This window comes from Heterodontus francisci, chromosome 1 (genome assembly GCF_036365525.1).
Source record: "Heterodontus francisci isolate sHetFra1 chromosome 1, sHetFra1.hap1, whole genome shotgun sequence".
Taxonomy (NCBI): domain Eukaryota; kingdom Metazoa; phylum Chordata; class Chondrichthyes; order Heterodontiformes; family Heterodontidae; genus Heterodontus; species Heterodontus francisci.
This window is the reverse complement of record NC_090371.1, coordinates 204,041,761-204,057,598: the sequence shown is the minus strand read 5'-3', so window position 1 is coordinate 204,057,598 and position 15,838 is coordinate 204,041,761. Positions and strand designations below refer to the sequence as shown.

Genomic DNA, 15,838 nt, shown 5'->3' with positions numbered 1-15,838 from the left:
GGTAGATTTTCTCCCACTGATCCCGCAATCTCAATCAATGCCTGAAAGCACTGCTGGCATGATCTCAATATGATCTTCCAGGATCACATGCTTGTGGATTTTTGGCGTTGTTGTCTAACAATTTTCAAACCTCCTTTACAAGAAAAAAACTTCTCTGCCCCTTTAAGCTTCATGAAGGTTTTTAAATCCTGCGGTAGAAAGCTATGTCCCACACTTCCAATTGCTTACAGTCTCAGAGGGTGAAGTTCGTCTGGGGTGGAAGGGGTGTTGGGGGGTGTGGGTAGCATAAAATGGGCAATAGCAAATCAGCAGCAGTTTTATACCATGCCCAGTTCTCTTTTCCAGTGAGTCATAATTGCCCATTTTGCCCTAGCACTGAAGACCAATTTCATCCATCAGTGTTCCTTTGGGAAATATTTTTAGATTTTTGTGACACGCTTTTGAAAATCTATCATACCAAATCATTCTAGGGCTAGTCTCCCAATCAAGGGCTCCAATGTGGAGCCGCACTCTCAGAAAGCGCTGGTAGGGAAATTGTGCACCCACAGTTCCTTATTTTCTGACCATTTAAATTAATAGAGAACAAATTAGGAGCTGTGCGTCACTTATTTGCCTGACCAGTGTTTTCGCAGAGCACTGCGCCTCACTGGGAATGTTCTATCAAGGATTCAGCCTTTCTATATGAAATATTTCTTGTCCATTTTATGGTGCTGTTATATTGCTGTGAAGCCTATGATGTTAATCCAATCAAGCCTCTAATCCTAATAGTTTATTTCCAAACCTTCTTGCATCATTATAAAAATATTTAAGCTCTTCATTCAACACAGTTGTATTTCCAGCACATTTCTATTTCTTTCATCACTGTGGCCATTTTCCTCTTTGTAACTTCTTGGTTAGCTATTTTCTCACCCACAGGGGCTTTTATATAGCAGAAACAGTGCTAGTTTCTGTGACATGGGTCCCATACAATTAACAGCACTATCAATTGTAAACCTATCAACCCACTCTGATACTGTTGTTGCAAACACCCACTTTTTCCTAGGTCTGCCAGGGCTTTGAGCTCCCTTTGCTGCCTGCTAAACAATTTAAGTCCCTTCAATGCATCAGCATGCTTATTCCACTCCTGGACTCATATCTCCCCTTTTGAACAGCATATGAATTTCCAGTGTGATAACAATTTATGCTCTCACCCCTAACCAAGTTTCCTTTATACCTATAGGACTGGATTTCTCCTCATTCTCATCCCAAACCAAGTGAGTCAGCAATAGATTCAGTGGGGAAAATCAGGTAGTGAGACCTACCCTAACCTAACCTTAATTTCCCTGCTGCCAGACTGTTGGGACTGCCACTGACTGCCCCTCCCCAGCCCACTGCATGCAAAGTATTGGTTACAGCCCCTTTTGCTTCCTGTCTGTAAAATACCAGTGACACTTTTGTGGAAACACTGCTGGAGCATAAAAGGAGGACATGTAAAGAGGAAAAAGAGTCCCCAAGATCAAGGGAGTCTTAGCTAGCTCAGGCCACAAGCACTTTCCACACCACAGGGCCTTACAGTACTGGACCTCATGGTGCCAGGGCCTTGTGGTGATGGTTTCAGGGTCTTATGGTACTGGGCCCTTGCATTGCTGGGGATTCACAGTGGCAGTGTCAGGGTCTTGTGTTGATGTTGCCAAGGCCTCACAGAGATGTGACCTCACAGTGCCAGGGCCTCATGGTGAGGCTGTCTCACAGTGGTGGTGCCTCACAATGAAGAGGTCAGGAGGGTTTGCCACTCGGCCCTGTCCCTCATCCACCCACCCAATTCCTACCCCGAGTTAAAATTGGGACTTTTCTTTTTAAAAAATGGCAAAGCTAAGAATTAGAAAAATTGTGACTTTATTGATTAAGGCCCAAAAAAAGAACAAAGCTGCCAAACGTGGTAGAAGTGGAGGTGAATCAAATAGTTGAGATAATTGGAAATGATACCAGGATTTGGTAAATCTCATTTGTGGAATCTCCCCTCCAAAGAAAAGTTGTCACTGCTGGAAGTCTGAGTTAAAAGCAACTCATGCCAGACATACGTGATAACAGATTTGTTGGCAACCAAAAAGAGTAAAGATAGGATTTTGTATTTGAATGGGCCCTTTATTCTGGTCTCAGCCAGTTTAGTGTCAGCATACAGCAAGTTTACTCTTGTTATGAGTGTTATACAAACTCAAAGCATTCACAATATGATAAACTGAAAGCCAAATTATGTGACTGCTAAGGGGATGATTTTATTTGAATCACTTAGTAATCTCCTCTTTCTGCTTGGGACTGTTCTGTTTGTCTCGTCCTTTGTAACGTCATATATCTTTTGTACGGTATGATTTTCATTGTGGTCTCTTTAAGGGAGTACCAGCGATTGTGCCATGTTGTCCAGATAATGCCATCATCAAATCCACTTGCAGTCTGCTGTGCTGTGTAGACTCCACCTGAAACAAAGGCAAAAATGAATAGCTTTCAATAATAATTCTGCACCACAGCTTTGGTAGTACCATGAAAGCACATGCCTGACTAATCAGTCACATTTATTTATGTTCCCTTTCCAAATTTAGCTTCTGAAAGCACACATCATTAATATAAAATAGTCATTAATTAATCCAATAAGAAATTCAAAAGAAATTTCTTCACCCAGAGAGTGGCTAGAATTGGAAACTTACATAGATGTATTTAAGGGGAAGCTGGATAAGTACACGAGGGAGAACGGAATGGAAGGTTATGCTGATAGGGACCGTTAGATGAAGTAGCATGGGATGAAACTTGTGTGGAGCATAAAGTACAGCACAGACTCATTGAAACAAATGGCCTGTTTCTGTGCTGTAAATTCTATGTAATTAGTGTAATTAGAGCTGAGTGTTATACTTATTAGGACAAGTTACTCACACTAGGGTACTTAAGTATCTTATCCAAGTACTCATTCTTCGTGTCATACGAGAACATTAGCAGTCCATTCAACTGGGATATGGGAGGTGAGCAGAGTGAAGTTGAATCACAGTCAAGCCCAACCATTTCCTTCATCCACTGTCCACATAAAGACATTATCCAGCAGGGTAGATAGCTGTCACCTAGATAGCTGTCAGCAGTGGAAATCTGGGCATATTCTTCCCCTCCCAAACTGTGGTTACTCAGGCCAGTTGTGGCACCCACTCCTGCCTTGGCTGAGCTTGGCAAACTTGGCACAGTTGGGGAACTGAATCTGAGAAATTCCCGTTCTGCACAGCTTCATATCGCACTAAGTACTGAATTGAGCAACTTACACATAAGAGGAATGAAAAAAATCCCAATATTTTTCACGTTCTCTCTGTGAGTCTTCCTGAATCACTGGAGGTGATTTTCAACAGTCCTCTGCCTGTTTCTTACCTAAAAACAGGTGGCTGGCAGTTGAAAATTTGGGGGAGCACTTCAGTTGACCCATTGACCTCCAAGGCCAACCTTTTGCCAATTTCAGACAGGCCTTTAAATAGCTGAGCAGCCTGCCTGCCTCTTTCCAGCAGGATGCTGCATAAATATGCAAATTGCAGATGTAGGAACCCAACTGCAATTTTCAGGTATAAATGGGCACACACTGCCCATTTTTATCACATGTTGAATAGCCCAATCAGCATTGGAACCGACCCAGAAAGTGGCCAAGGAAACTATTTATTTCAATTTCTGTGGGCCCACAAAATTGCTGTAGGCCACTGTGAGACCCTCCTCAAACCCCATCCCCTCGGATCCCCTCTCCTCCTATTCTTGACCAGACGAATCCCACTGTTATGAAAGTGTCTCTTTTGTTAAATATATTTTTTGAGGATTAATTTGTGAAAGGTTGAAGAAATGTCATACTTTGGGGTTTTCAAAGGGGGTCATGTAAAGGCCACTTGACTTTGAAAAACAGTCCCTGGAAATGTTTATTAAAAGAGGTACTGAGGGGTCTTGTGAGGAAAACAAGCCTTTCTGGGAAACCACCCGACTTCCAGCAACAAAAACAAGCTTTTCTGGGAAACCACCTGACTTCCAGCTCAATAAACTAGAGAATTTTGGATACCTGGAGAAGTTGCTTAGAAAGAAGTGACAGGTCAAGATTGCTGGAAGTCAAAAGGTTGACCTCCTGTTGCCAGTTTTGCTTTTGAATTGTTTTGAGTTAGGGTTGAACTGTATAAAAAGGGAGAGAACTTCCAAGGAGACAAGAGAATTCCAAGGAAGGAGAGAAGACCACAGCCCAGCTCAGCTTTCCAGCACCTCTCTAAAAGACCCTGAGAAGTCCACTGTGTCAACTCATCTTGTCTCCTGTCTTTGAAGAAAAGCCTGCTAAATTAATTCTCAATGCTGCCTGAAAAGAGCTGTTCTAAAAGATCCCAGTGACCCGTCTACATGTACTTGGAGGCCAGACTTAATGCCAGTTTTAGAACACATCAAATCTCATCTGAATGAGCAAGTATTCAGCCCGTGGTTTTTTTTTGTCTGTTTTCGAGCTCTAAAAACAAAAAATTCCCTTTTTTTCCAGTGTGTGTGTGAATCTGAGGGGCTAAGGTAAAAAGGGAACTTTAATATTTCAATGTACGTATTTATGCCTCCCTTCATTACTGGTTAAGACTTGTTTTATAATAAACTGATAATTTTGTTGTTTGTTAAAGAAATCTGGTTGGTGTGTTTAATTCTGGGATAAAAATAGAGTCTATGATTGGCTGTATCGGTAAGTGGGAAAAAATGTAAATATATGTTGTGACCTGTGGAGAAGTGGAGCTAGAATAAACAGTGCACTCCTCCTGCCTCGGTCATAACACCACCCCAACCTCACCAACAAGTGCCAAGCAGAAGCTGGGTACGTTTGTGTACTTGTGCACTCTGCCGTTAGTAAGGCTTCAAGCTTCTTCACAGCTGCCATTATCATCACTTTGCCATTGATTTTACAGGACATATATGATGGAAGAGGTTTCACTGCTGATTTTGTTCCTCAGACGTCATGCTGGAGTATCTTTGGGGCCCACATTTAATGGTCTGTCTGTGAGCAAAAACATTGCTCAAGCATTCAGTGTAGCCAGGTATCAGCTTTAGCCTGGACTCAAACCAAGGGTCTTTGAATGGGGGTCTTTGTTGCTATACTGTTAAAACTACCAGGATATGAGTATAATATGTCAATAAGGCTCTGCAGTTACTATTTCCATGACAAAATATTTCATAGTTCCAATGAAATGTTATCAACCTGAAATGTTAACTCTGTTTGTCTCTCCATAGATGCTGCCGGACCCGCTGAGTAGTTCCAGCACTTTGTGTTTATTTCAGATTTCTAGCAACCTCAGCATTTTGCTTTTGTATTTTATTTCGTAGTCTTGTGTACTTATGAAAACCGAACCCTGACCTTGCATCAGGGATAATATTTCCTTGACAATGAATTGCTTGTCAATCAATTTCGTGGGAAATGCGTTATAATTTTTGCCTGACACGTCGCTGACGAGATTGTGTTGTTGGTGAGAAATGTTACCTTGGTGATATCTGCCGTTAAGATTTCCTGCATGGCACCTGTTCATCCACCAGCCAGATCGATCCTGTTCAGCACAGCTGCCTTCATTGTACCTATCATGATCAGCGTCCGGTGTGCTAAACTGCATCCCGTTATGAGCAGTATAGAATTTATCACTGGGATCGTCTCCAAAGTCAAAGCCGTCAAAGGCATCTCCAGCATCCCCAGCATTGTAAAAGCTGTAACGCAAGCGATATTTGTCCTCCTCACTTCCCACTTTAAAATCCATATATTCAGCATATCTGGTGGGGAAGAAAAAATGGCAGACATTGACCCAATAGAAAGACGATCCTCTCTCCTTGTGTAGTATAAACACACCGACATAAAACTGAGCTCCACTCATTGGTGACCAAATGTCTATTAACTGTCCCGCGCAGTGAGGAGCCAAAAGGACAATAGTATCTCTGCAAAAATGAAAAAGTTTAGATATGTATTTTAAAAGTCTGGAGCCAAAGTGAAGCTGAACCAAAGTACTTCTAGTGATCCAATTGTTCTTGTGTGCAAAAAATTGAATTTTCCAGCAAAATGGAAATACAGTGTTCAAAAAATATCAAATGATCAGATAATTAAGTGGTATTGAATTAAAAGGAGCACTGTACCTTGAGGTCATCTCAAATCATCTGCTAAAAATTTGATATGCCTTTAGATTAGTAACTTAACACCTTAGTTATTTGCATTAATGCAAAGTAATAGCAGCAATGCAAAACCAAGGCATACAACTGCATCTTAAAATTTGCATCTGGCCTATAATAAACGTGCTGCCAGACTGTCAGAGGGTGTCAAGTGGAGGGCAGAAGAGAACGGCAGAGCAAGGATGAACCCATGTCACTTGCATGAACTGACCACCCTTTAATTAGAGAATGAGAGCGTGGGGGAGAGGTGAGAATCCCGACAACCTCAGCAAAAATCAGTGAAATAAAATTAAATAGTAGTTTCTATAAATGTGAAAAAATGAACTAAAAACAAATATTTGGCACATCAAATGTAAATCTTTTAAACACTAGTGCCATATTGTTCAGTAATTTTTTTTTTAGAATCCTTATAAATGGTAACACCTACATTTTATTGTTTACATGATTAAATCAATGATTACCTGTGGTGCCCTGACCAGTCCTTCAGGGTTATTTGGAGCAAATAGGGTCCAGAATGCTGTGTAGTTATTAAATGTATTTTCTCATTACCAAGCCAGAACTCTGTGTAACCACCGGGTGATAAGTATCCAAACCCTTCCTTGTACTCAACCCAGTGTCTGTTGAAGTCCACACTGCCATCGAGTCGCTGAAAGAAATTAGGAGAGCATTGCATGATTGTATCTTTTACCATATGAAAAAAGTCTGCTCATCAATAGCATAACTGTGGTGTAACATACCCTTTGTAGCACTGTCCAGCCTCTCCCATTTGGCTCTATCTCACAATACACTAAGAACTTCTGTTTGCCTTTCAGTAGTTTGATGTAGTACAGGCCGCTGCGTGTAACGCCTTTATCAGCAATACTTTGGCAATCTGAATAGGATCAGATTATAGTTCATTGAGTGCTTGTAATTACGTTACAGTTACCATAGCAACTTTCCAAACAACTCAATATTTTTCAATGGTGAAATACTGAAAAAATAATAATTGTTAATAAAACTATAATAAACAACATCAACTTGCCTTTAATAGTGTGAAATCAAGGCATTTCCGAGCAGTATTTTCGGAGAAGATTTGACACCAAGCCACATAAGGAGATATTAGGACAGAGAGTTAGGTTTAAGGAGTGTCTTAACAGAGGAAACAGAGGTAGAGGTGCAGATTTAGTGAGGGAATTCCAGAGTTTAGGGCTCTGAAGGTATGGCCACCAATTATTGGGGCAAAGGAAACTGGGAAGGTGCAAGAGATCAGAACTGGAGGAATGCTGAGTTCTTAGAGTGTTGTGGGGCTGGAGGAGGTTACAGAGATAGGGAGGGAGCAAGGGCATGGAGGGATTAGAACCAAAGGATGAGAATTTTAAATTCAGTGTGTGCTGCACCTGGAGCCAATGTAGGTTGGTGAACACAGGGTTGATGGGTGAACAGCACTTGGTGCAAATTAGGATTCAAGTCAGGATATATAAAACAATAAACTACCCAACTGAAGAAGAAAGTGGGGCAATCTTTAAAGTCATAAATGGCAGTAACAGGAAACTCAATACGTACAAAAATGTAACTATTTAACAGGAATGCTAACCTTGACCTGTGATTTCATTTATTTGAACAGTGTCTTGACATGGTGTGTCGCACCTATCCTGCAGCTTTTGGGTAAGAGACTTTAAATGATTGATTTTTTCATTGTTCGTTGTTATTAAGTTTTCCAATTCCCTGTTGAAAAATAAAAGAAAGCTACATGCATTACCTCCGGTGAAAGACAACAACATTCACAATAGTAACAGATCTCAACAAATCAAGATCAAAACAGAAGATGATTGAAATACACAGAAGGCCAATCAACATCTTTAAGAAAAGACAGGTTAGCATTTCAGGCACTTTTTAAAAATTCTTTCATGGGATGTGAGTGTCTCTGGCAAGACCAGCATTTGTTGCCCATCCCTAATTGCCCTTGACAACTGAATGGCTTTCTCAGCCATTACAGAGGGCAGTTAAGAGGCAATCACATTGCTGTGTGTCTGGAATCACATGTAGGCCAGACCAGGTAAGGACAGCAGATTTCCTTCCCTAAAGGGCATTTGTGAACCAGGTGGGTTTTTACAACAATTGTTGATAGTTTTATGGCACCATTAGAGGAAACTATGAAGGTATGAGGGGCAAGTTGGCTATGGTGGATTGGGAAAGTGCACGAAAAGATTTGACAGTAGATAGGCAATGGCTAGTATTTAAAGAAGTAGTACATGATTTACAATGAATATTCCTCTAAGACACAAAATCCTAACAGAAAAGATGACTCAACCGTGGCTAACGAAAGAAGTTAAAGATTGCATTAGGTCAAAGGAAGTGGCTTATAAGGTTGCTAGAAAAAGTGGTAAGCCTGAGGATTGGGAGCAATTTAGAATCCAGCAAAGGATGACCCAGAAACTGATAAAGAAAGGGAAAGAAACCATGAAAGTAAGCTAGCAAGAAACATAAAGGTGTTCTGTAAAAGCTTCTTTAGCTTTGTGAAAAGTATAAGATTAGCAAGGACAAATGTGAGTCCATTACAGGCAGAGACAGGAGAATTTATAATGGAGAATAGGGAAATGGAGAAGAAACGAAACAATTACATTGTGTCTGTCTTCACGGAGAAAGATACAGAAAATCTCCCAGAAATAGAAGGAGCTGAATTTTATAAGCATACCGGCAGGTGAAAAAAATGGCAGGCTAAATGCCAAAGATCCGCCATGATTCCAAGCGTGGTGGCTCATTTCAGTAGCCGAGGCAAGCTGCCCACCCAATCACATAGAGGTGGCAGGCTGTCCGTCCTGGCAATGGTGTCAGCTGCCTGTGTGCAGGTGCTGATGCCATTTTTAAAGAGCTGTTAGCTCTACCAGCATATTTAAATATTTAAAGAAAGATTTAATTGAATTAAATAAATACATCTCTTTTGCCCCTCTCCCACCACCCCAGTAACAATTAAACTAATTATTTGCCCTTCCCCCCCAAAAACACTTACCTTTACCAGCTGACCTTCCCCCCGCCCCCAACTGCACAAACTTTAAACTATAACAATTCCACCATCCCCTACACCCGAGACATTAATTTGACCCCGTTCCACCCCCCACACCTGCACTGAGAAACCTACCTCCTCCCTCCCCACCAGTATTGCGCCCTGTTTCCCTGGATGGGGATCCAAAGGCATGGGAGTGCCTTCCGCCAGGCCGAAGATCACAGCGGGACATCAGGAGGCGAGGTAAGTTTATTTAAATGAATTATTTTAGTTCATTTAAAGATTCAAATTATGGTCCCAACACCCAGCTGTGAACATGCTGCCATGATGCCTCGCCACCGCTGGGAAGATCGGGCCGGGCCCTGCCGGCATCGAGGTCAGTGGCGGGCCTCATCCAGAGCCATCTTCAGGCCACCCACACCCCCCCCTCCCAATCATGGATCCCGACATCGAGGGTTGCTTAAAATCCAGCCCTAGGAAAACGAGGAACTGAAAGAAATTAGTATTAATAAAGAGGTACTACTCAAAAAAATTAACTGGAGTGAAGTTTGGTAAATCCCTGGACCAGATGAGCTACATCCCAGAGTGTTGAAGGAGGTGGCTATAGATTTAGTGGATGCATTGGTGGTTATCTTTCAAAATTCTATAGATTCCTAAAAGGTTCCTGCAGACTGGAAAGTAGAAAATGTAACACCACTATTTAAGAAAAGAGGGAGACAGAAAACAGGGAATTACAGACCTGCTACTTTGATGTCAGTAGTAGGGAAAATATTAGAATCTATTCTAAAGGATGTTCTAACTAGATACTTAGAAAATAATGATATGATTGGGCAGAGTCAACATGGATTTGTGAAAGGGAAATTATGTTTGACGAAATTGTTGGAGTTTTTTTGAGGATGTTACTTGTAGCATAGATAAAGGAGAACCAGTGGATGTGGTGTATTTAGATTTTCAGAAGGCTTTTGATAAGGACCCACACAGGAGGTTAGTAAATAAACTTAGAGCACATGGGGTTGGGGGTAATATACTGGTATGGATTGAGAATTGGTTCACAGATAGAAAACAGAGACTAAGAATAAAAGGGTCATTCTCAGGATGGCAGGCTGTTACTAGTGGGGTACTGAAAGGATCAGTGCTTGGGTCAGAGCTGTTCACAATCTATATAAATGATTTGCACGTGAGGATCAAATGTAATATTTCCAAATTCACTGATGACACAAAACTAGGTCGGAATTTAAGTTGTGCGGAGAATGCAAGGGGGCTTCGAGGGGACTTGGTCAGGCTAAGTGAATGGGCAAGAACATGGCAGATGGAATATAATGGAATAAGTATGAAGTTATCTACTTTGGTAGAAAAAACAGAAAGACAGAGTATTTCTTAAATGGTGAGAGATTGGGAAGTGTTGATGTCTAAAGGGATCTGGGTGTCCTTGTTCATGAGTCACTAAAAGCTAGCCTGGAGGTGCAGCAAGCAATTAGGAAGGCAAATGGTATGTTGGCCTTCATTGCAAGGGGTTTTGAGTACAGGAGTAAAGCTGTCTTGTTGTAATTGTATAGAGCCTTGGTGAGACCGCACCTGGAGTATTGTGTTCAGTTTTGGTCTCCTCATTTAAGGAAGGATATACTTGCCATAGAGAGAGTGCAACAGAGGTTCACCAGATTGATCCCCAGGATGGCGGGATTGTCTTATGAGGAGAGATTGTGGAAACACAGCCAGTATTCTCTAGAGTTTCAAAGAATGAGAGGTGATCTCATTGAAATGTACAAAATTCTTACAGGGCGTGGCAGGTTGGATGTTTTCCCTGGCTGGTGAGTCCATAACCAGGAACATCATCTCAGACGAAGGGATCGGCCATTTAAGACTGAGATGTGGAGGAATTTCTTCACTCAGAGGGTGGTGAATCTTTGTAATTCTCTACACTGGAGGGCTGTGGAAGCTCAATCATTGAGCATGTTCAAGAGAGAAATCGATATATATCTGGATACTAATGACACCAAGGGATATGGGGATAGTGCAGGAAAGTGACATTGAGGTAGATGATCAGCCATGATCCAATTAAATGGCAGAGCAGACTTGATAGGCATAATGGTCTACTCCTGCTCCTATTTTCCTATTACTGAGACTAGCTTTAAATTGCAGATTTTAAAAAATCAATTAATTGAATTTAAATTCCACCAGCTGCTTTGGCGGGATTTGAACCCATGTCCCCAGGATATTATTCTGGACTCAAGATTACTAAGTCAGTGACGTTACTACTATTCCATACCTTCATGAAGTTGCCTAAAGGCGGTTTGATTCCCTAATCAGATGTTGCAAGATTGCAGTTTGCACTGGTTGGGAAATCACTGGCCCAGATACTCAGATGTTTCCTCTATTAAACCAAGAGTTTGTGGGCCTGTGGCTAGTGCTCCCTGCAATGTTGCAACTAGTTGGGATTGCCCAATCAGAAAATCTGCCCAATGCTCTACTCGAACATACCAATTAAGAGCTGAAGTCGGTCATTCGGCCCCTCTAGCCTGCTCTGCCATTCAATAAGATCATGGCTGATCTGATTGTAACCTCAACTCCACATTCCCGCCTACCCCCAATAGCCTTTCACCCCCTTGCTTATCAAGAATCAATCTACCTCTGCCTTAAAAATATTCAAAGACTCTGCTTCCACTGCCTTTTGAGGAAGAGAGTTCCAAAGGGTCACGACCATCTCACAGAAAAAAATTCTCCACATCTCTGTCTTTAAAGGACGAGCCCTTATTTTAAAACAGTGACCTCTAGTTCTTCTGAGTGTAGACAGGGTAGGCCATGTGGGGAAGAACCTAATAATTCTAACAACATTATTAAACTTTTCTCAATATTAAATACACTTACCCAGGGTAAAACTAAGAATCTGATATAAGCAGGTTCTAAGAGGCCATGTTTAGGATTAGAACCTGTAAACAGATATTACTGGCTAGCAATCTCCAAGTAAGAAGGGTAGGGTTTCTGTTTGAGAGCAATCGGCAATACGAGCACAAATTGCACCCAAATGTGTGCTTGTTTTGCGAAGTGTTTTCTTTTCTGCTCAAATTTATTTGCATCGATGAATGCAAAATCTGCCATGAACCAATGGAATCAGGAAGCTTTTTAGAATATCAATGTTTTTTTTTAAATTGGCTTTAAAAGATATTTCTTGATATATTTAAGAGTGGTAACTTGGTGCAGTTTTATTAATACAGCTGAAAATGGGGTTATCACAAAAAGCAAGCATTTTTAATCAGAGTGTCCACTGCACCACCTGTGACTAATCCGATTTTAAGCAACTGAAAATGACTTTTAAAAACTGTACAGAACCATTTGCTAGTTATATTGGTGTGCACTGGTCAGTTTCTTTCTTTGTAAGTTAAAAGAATACATATTCAACAGCTTTTAAAAGGTGCTTTTAGTACTGTTGCACACAGAAGAACCAGTTTAATTTGAAGAGCCTCCTCAAAGGCCCATAAGTAGGGACAATTAGCAGAAACAAGCCATGGTGATTAATTTGATCTGGGGGCGTGGCCAGTTTTGTGGATGGGGCCTGCTTGTAACACAATGCTTTGAAAACTAGTGCAAAAAACTGCAGAAACTTGATTTGCATTGGACATAATTTGCGCTTGAAGTTCCATGATTGTTTGCACTGGTTTGGTTAATTTCAGGCGAATGGAGTAGAAACTCTTGACCAATGTGTTCGAGGCACCAAGTTAAGCAGTCAGCAGATGACCAGGAAACTTAGGACCTCAATAGATCAGTTGAAAAAAGATGGGATAGTAAGGTACAAACCATGAGGAAAGCAATAAAGAGGGCTAAGTAGTTTATAAAGTGATTTACATATTAATTAAAAATGACCAGAGCTTGTTAACATGTTAGCATCACACTAGTAAGAAGTTGCTCGCACTATAAATGGTATAAGCTCAGGGGGATGTGAACTTCTAGCTTTGAATAGTATAAGCAGATTGGAACTACATACTTGCAACTTTTCCTGATGGGTCCCCCAGTGATTTTCTGTCTGTACAAGTAATCTCATGGTCACTGTATGTAATAGGTGTGTAATAGGATTAAAACACAGTAAGTCAATGTCACATTGTTGCATAGTGCTCAAGCTTGTTTAGAGGAGTCTGGATATGATTTATCTGTAAAAACCCAATGGGCCGGAATGTGCGATCAGCAGCAAACAGTTCTACACTTGCATTTGCCCATTAACTTTCTATGGGCTTTTGCATTGGAAGCTGTGGTCAGACAAACAGCCAAACGGCGCCCTCTACAGGCTATCTGGGACCTGTTTAAACGAGGTCAGCAACCCATGTATCTCCTTGCTCAAACCGATTGAAGAATTGTTAATGAGCAGTGCTGGGTCTGAACTAGGAAGTGTCCAAATAATTAATTTAATGTCAAACCACCTACAGAAAGCAAAATAAAGAGAGGGAAAGAAAGACTGGCTTAAGTGAGAGGAAATAAAGACAAAGATATTGTAAAAAAATTTAAATGTTTTAACTTTTTTATCTATCCAACATTAATTAAAATCTGAAGAATATGAGACTACACACCTATAAAAGTACATTTTCAGTGCCAGAGAGGTTGTTTAGCAGGAATCAAGATTTACCATGCCACTAAAAGCATACTTAGATTGGAATGGACAAGCCCTAACTTAATCTGGTGAGTTTACTTCACATGTCTCAGGTAAGTACAGCGACTTCACACCATTCAATGTATTTGAATGGGGAGCCAGATGTCAAGCTACCATATTCTCAAAGTTTTTGGTGGAACAGGGTATTTCAGACAGCAACTTCCACATTTTCTCGTTTAACTGCATATGTGCAGTCCCTGGAAGTTACTCCCATTTCCATCTAAATAATGGTGAGAGCTGTTAGCTTCACTATTATTTCTACCACACAATCAGGCCCAATATATATTTAACTGATTAGGGGCAAAAACCTAACACCAAGATAATAACCTGGCTTTTTAAAGATACTGACAACCTACTGTGTATTCTCATATTGTTTCCATTTCAAATTTACAGCTTTTGCAGTTTGCTCTTTTTATCAATGGAAAATTGAATAATTCCAGCATATTTAGTCTTCTTTTAGATGATTGTCGATTCTCAAAAAGTCAAGTATTTTTCCCTGATCTTTTCACTTTCAGAACAATGTAATTTTGTACCTACGTTATTTCACGAGCATTCTCTGTCATGATTCTTTCAAAGCTGACACTCTCTGTGTGTATGTTTTGAAGATGTTTCTTGAGTGCATCTTTAAAACAAAAGAATACAGGTAAAAGTCATATGCATCTTGGCAGGGGAGTCATTCTGGTTGTTTGATATTTTGACACTTTAACGCGTGTACATAAGTTAGCATGGAATTATTACCTGGCAACTGTTTCCTAATGATAGTATTTGATTGTTCAATGGTGTCAATCTTATTTTGTGCTACAGTGCTTTGATTTTGAATGACATTCAAATCATCTTCAATATTTCCAAGTTGTCCGTCAATTTTTGTTTGGTAACTTTGAAAAAATGTACCGACTCCACATGTTGTTGGGCAGAATTCTCCCTAAATTGTCACAACAGAAAGAAAACGGTGTAATATTGGCAGTTCCATCTAGAAAGCCACATTTCTTATGATTATAAGTTAGGCAGCATAATGAATTGCTACTCACAAAATCTTCATCTAAGATGCAGCATTTTTCTTTCATAGAAACCTGTAATAAAAATAGAGCATTATCACATGTATACAGCAGGAGAATCAAACCAGTACAAGTCATTCATTGATATCTTTCCCATAAATTCACTTACAGCTTTAACAGATAAAAACACAAGTAGCAGGACGTGCAGGAAGGGTGAGATTTTTTCCCTTGCTCCTGACATGGTATGAAGCAAAAAAGAGATTCCCCCTCACTGTGTACCATGAATGAACTGGGTTCTCTAGAGCAGATTTATCTTATTGAGTCTCTGAGCTGAGATAAGAGTTCACAATGATTGCTAAAGAGACGTAGTCCCAGAGCACACAGTGAATTAGGTCATGAACTCTGACTCACTCACTTAGCTGCAAGTAATTAGTAGAACGGAAGTGTGTATCAAAGATGGGCCAATAGCTAAATTTTGATTTCCACATTATTTAAATAGAATTATAATACAATAACATAGTAAAGTTGCCAGCTAAATCACAATCTTACACAATTTTAGTGCAAAATATATATTTTAAAGTATAGTAATAATGGACCTTCTGCGCCATTTCCCAGAGTACGTTGGAAGATATGCTGACCAAGAAATTTGGGCATGGATGGCGCAAAGTGCCTTCCCTGTGCCAGAATGGCAATTGGAAATCACAGTATCCGGGGTTGAGGATGGGGCAGCAGAGTGGTGGTGATGGGGCAATGCGGTGATGGGGAGTGGCAGTGATGGGTAGTTTGGTGATTCGGAGTGACGGTGATGGGGAATTTTGGTACTGGGAAGTGGCAGCGATGGGGAGTGGCGGTAATGGGGAACGGCAATGATGGGAAAGTTTGCTGATGGGGAGTGGCAATGATGGGGAGGTTCAGCCCTTGTAATTGAACAACAAGTTTGAGGTTCTTGCAACTTGTATTGACAAGAGCGAGGGCTGTAGTGTGGATAAGCACACTGACCATGGCACTGTGGTGCAGGAAGCCGTTCAGGCAGGGGAGCAAAAAGGAGAATAGTGGTAGTAGGGGACA

General features: G+C 40.8%; 1 protein-coding gene across 1 annotated transcript; it reads right to left on the bottom strand.

Annotated features, from left to right (window-relative positions):
* Positions 1 to 2,103: 2,103 nt before the first annotated feature.
* On the bottom strand, positions 2,104 to 15,106 carry fgg (fibrinogen gamma chain). The gene is made up of 9 exons (XM_068040570.1): positions 14,940 to 15,106; positions 14,804 to 14,845; positions 14,514 to 14,697; positions 14,313 to 14,397; positions 7,730 to 7,860; positions 6,894 to 7,027; positions 6,618 to 6,802; positions 5,486 to 5,766; positions 2,104 to 2,453 (listed from the first exon to the last, which is right to left on the bottom strand). The coding sequence occupies exons 1-9, from the start codon at positions 15,009 to 15,011 to the stop codon at positions 2,269 to 2,271; spliced, it is 1,299 nt and encodes a 432-aa protein (XP_067896671.1). The 5' UTR covers positions 15,012 to 15,106; the 3' UTR covers positions 2,104 to 2,268.
* Between the last annotated feature and the right edge of the window lie 732 nt (positions 15,107 to 15,838).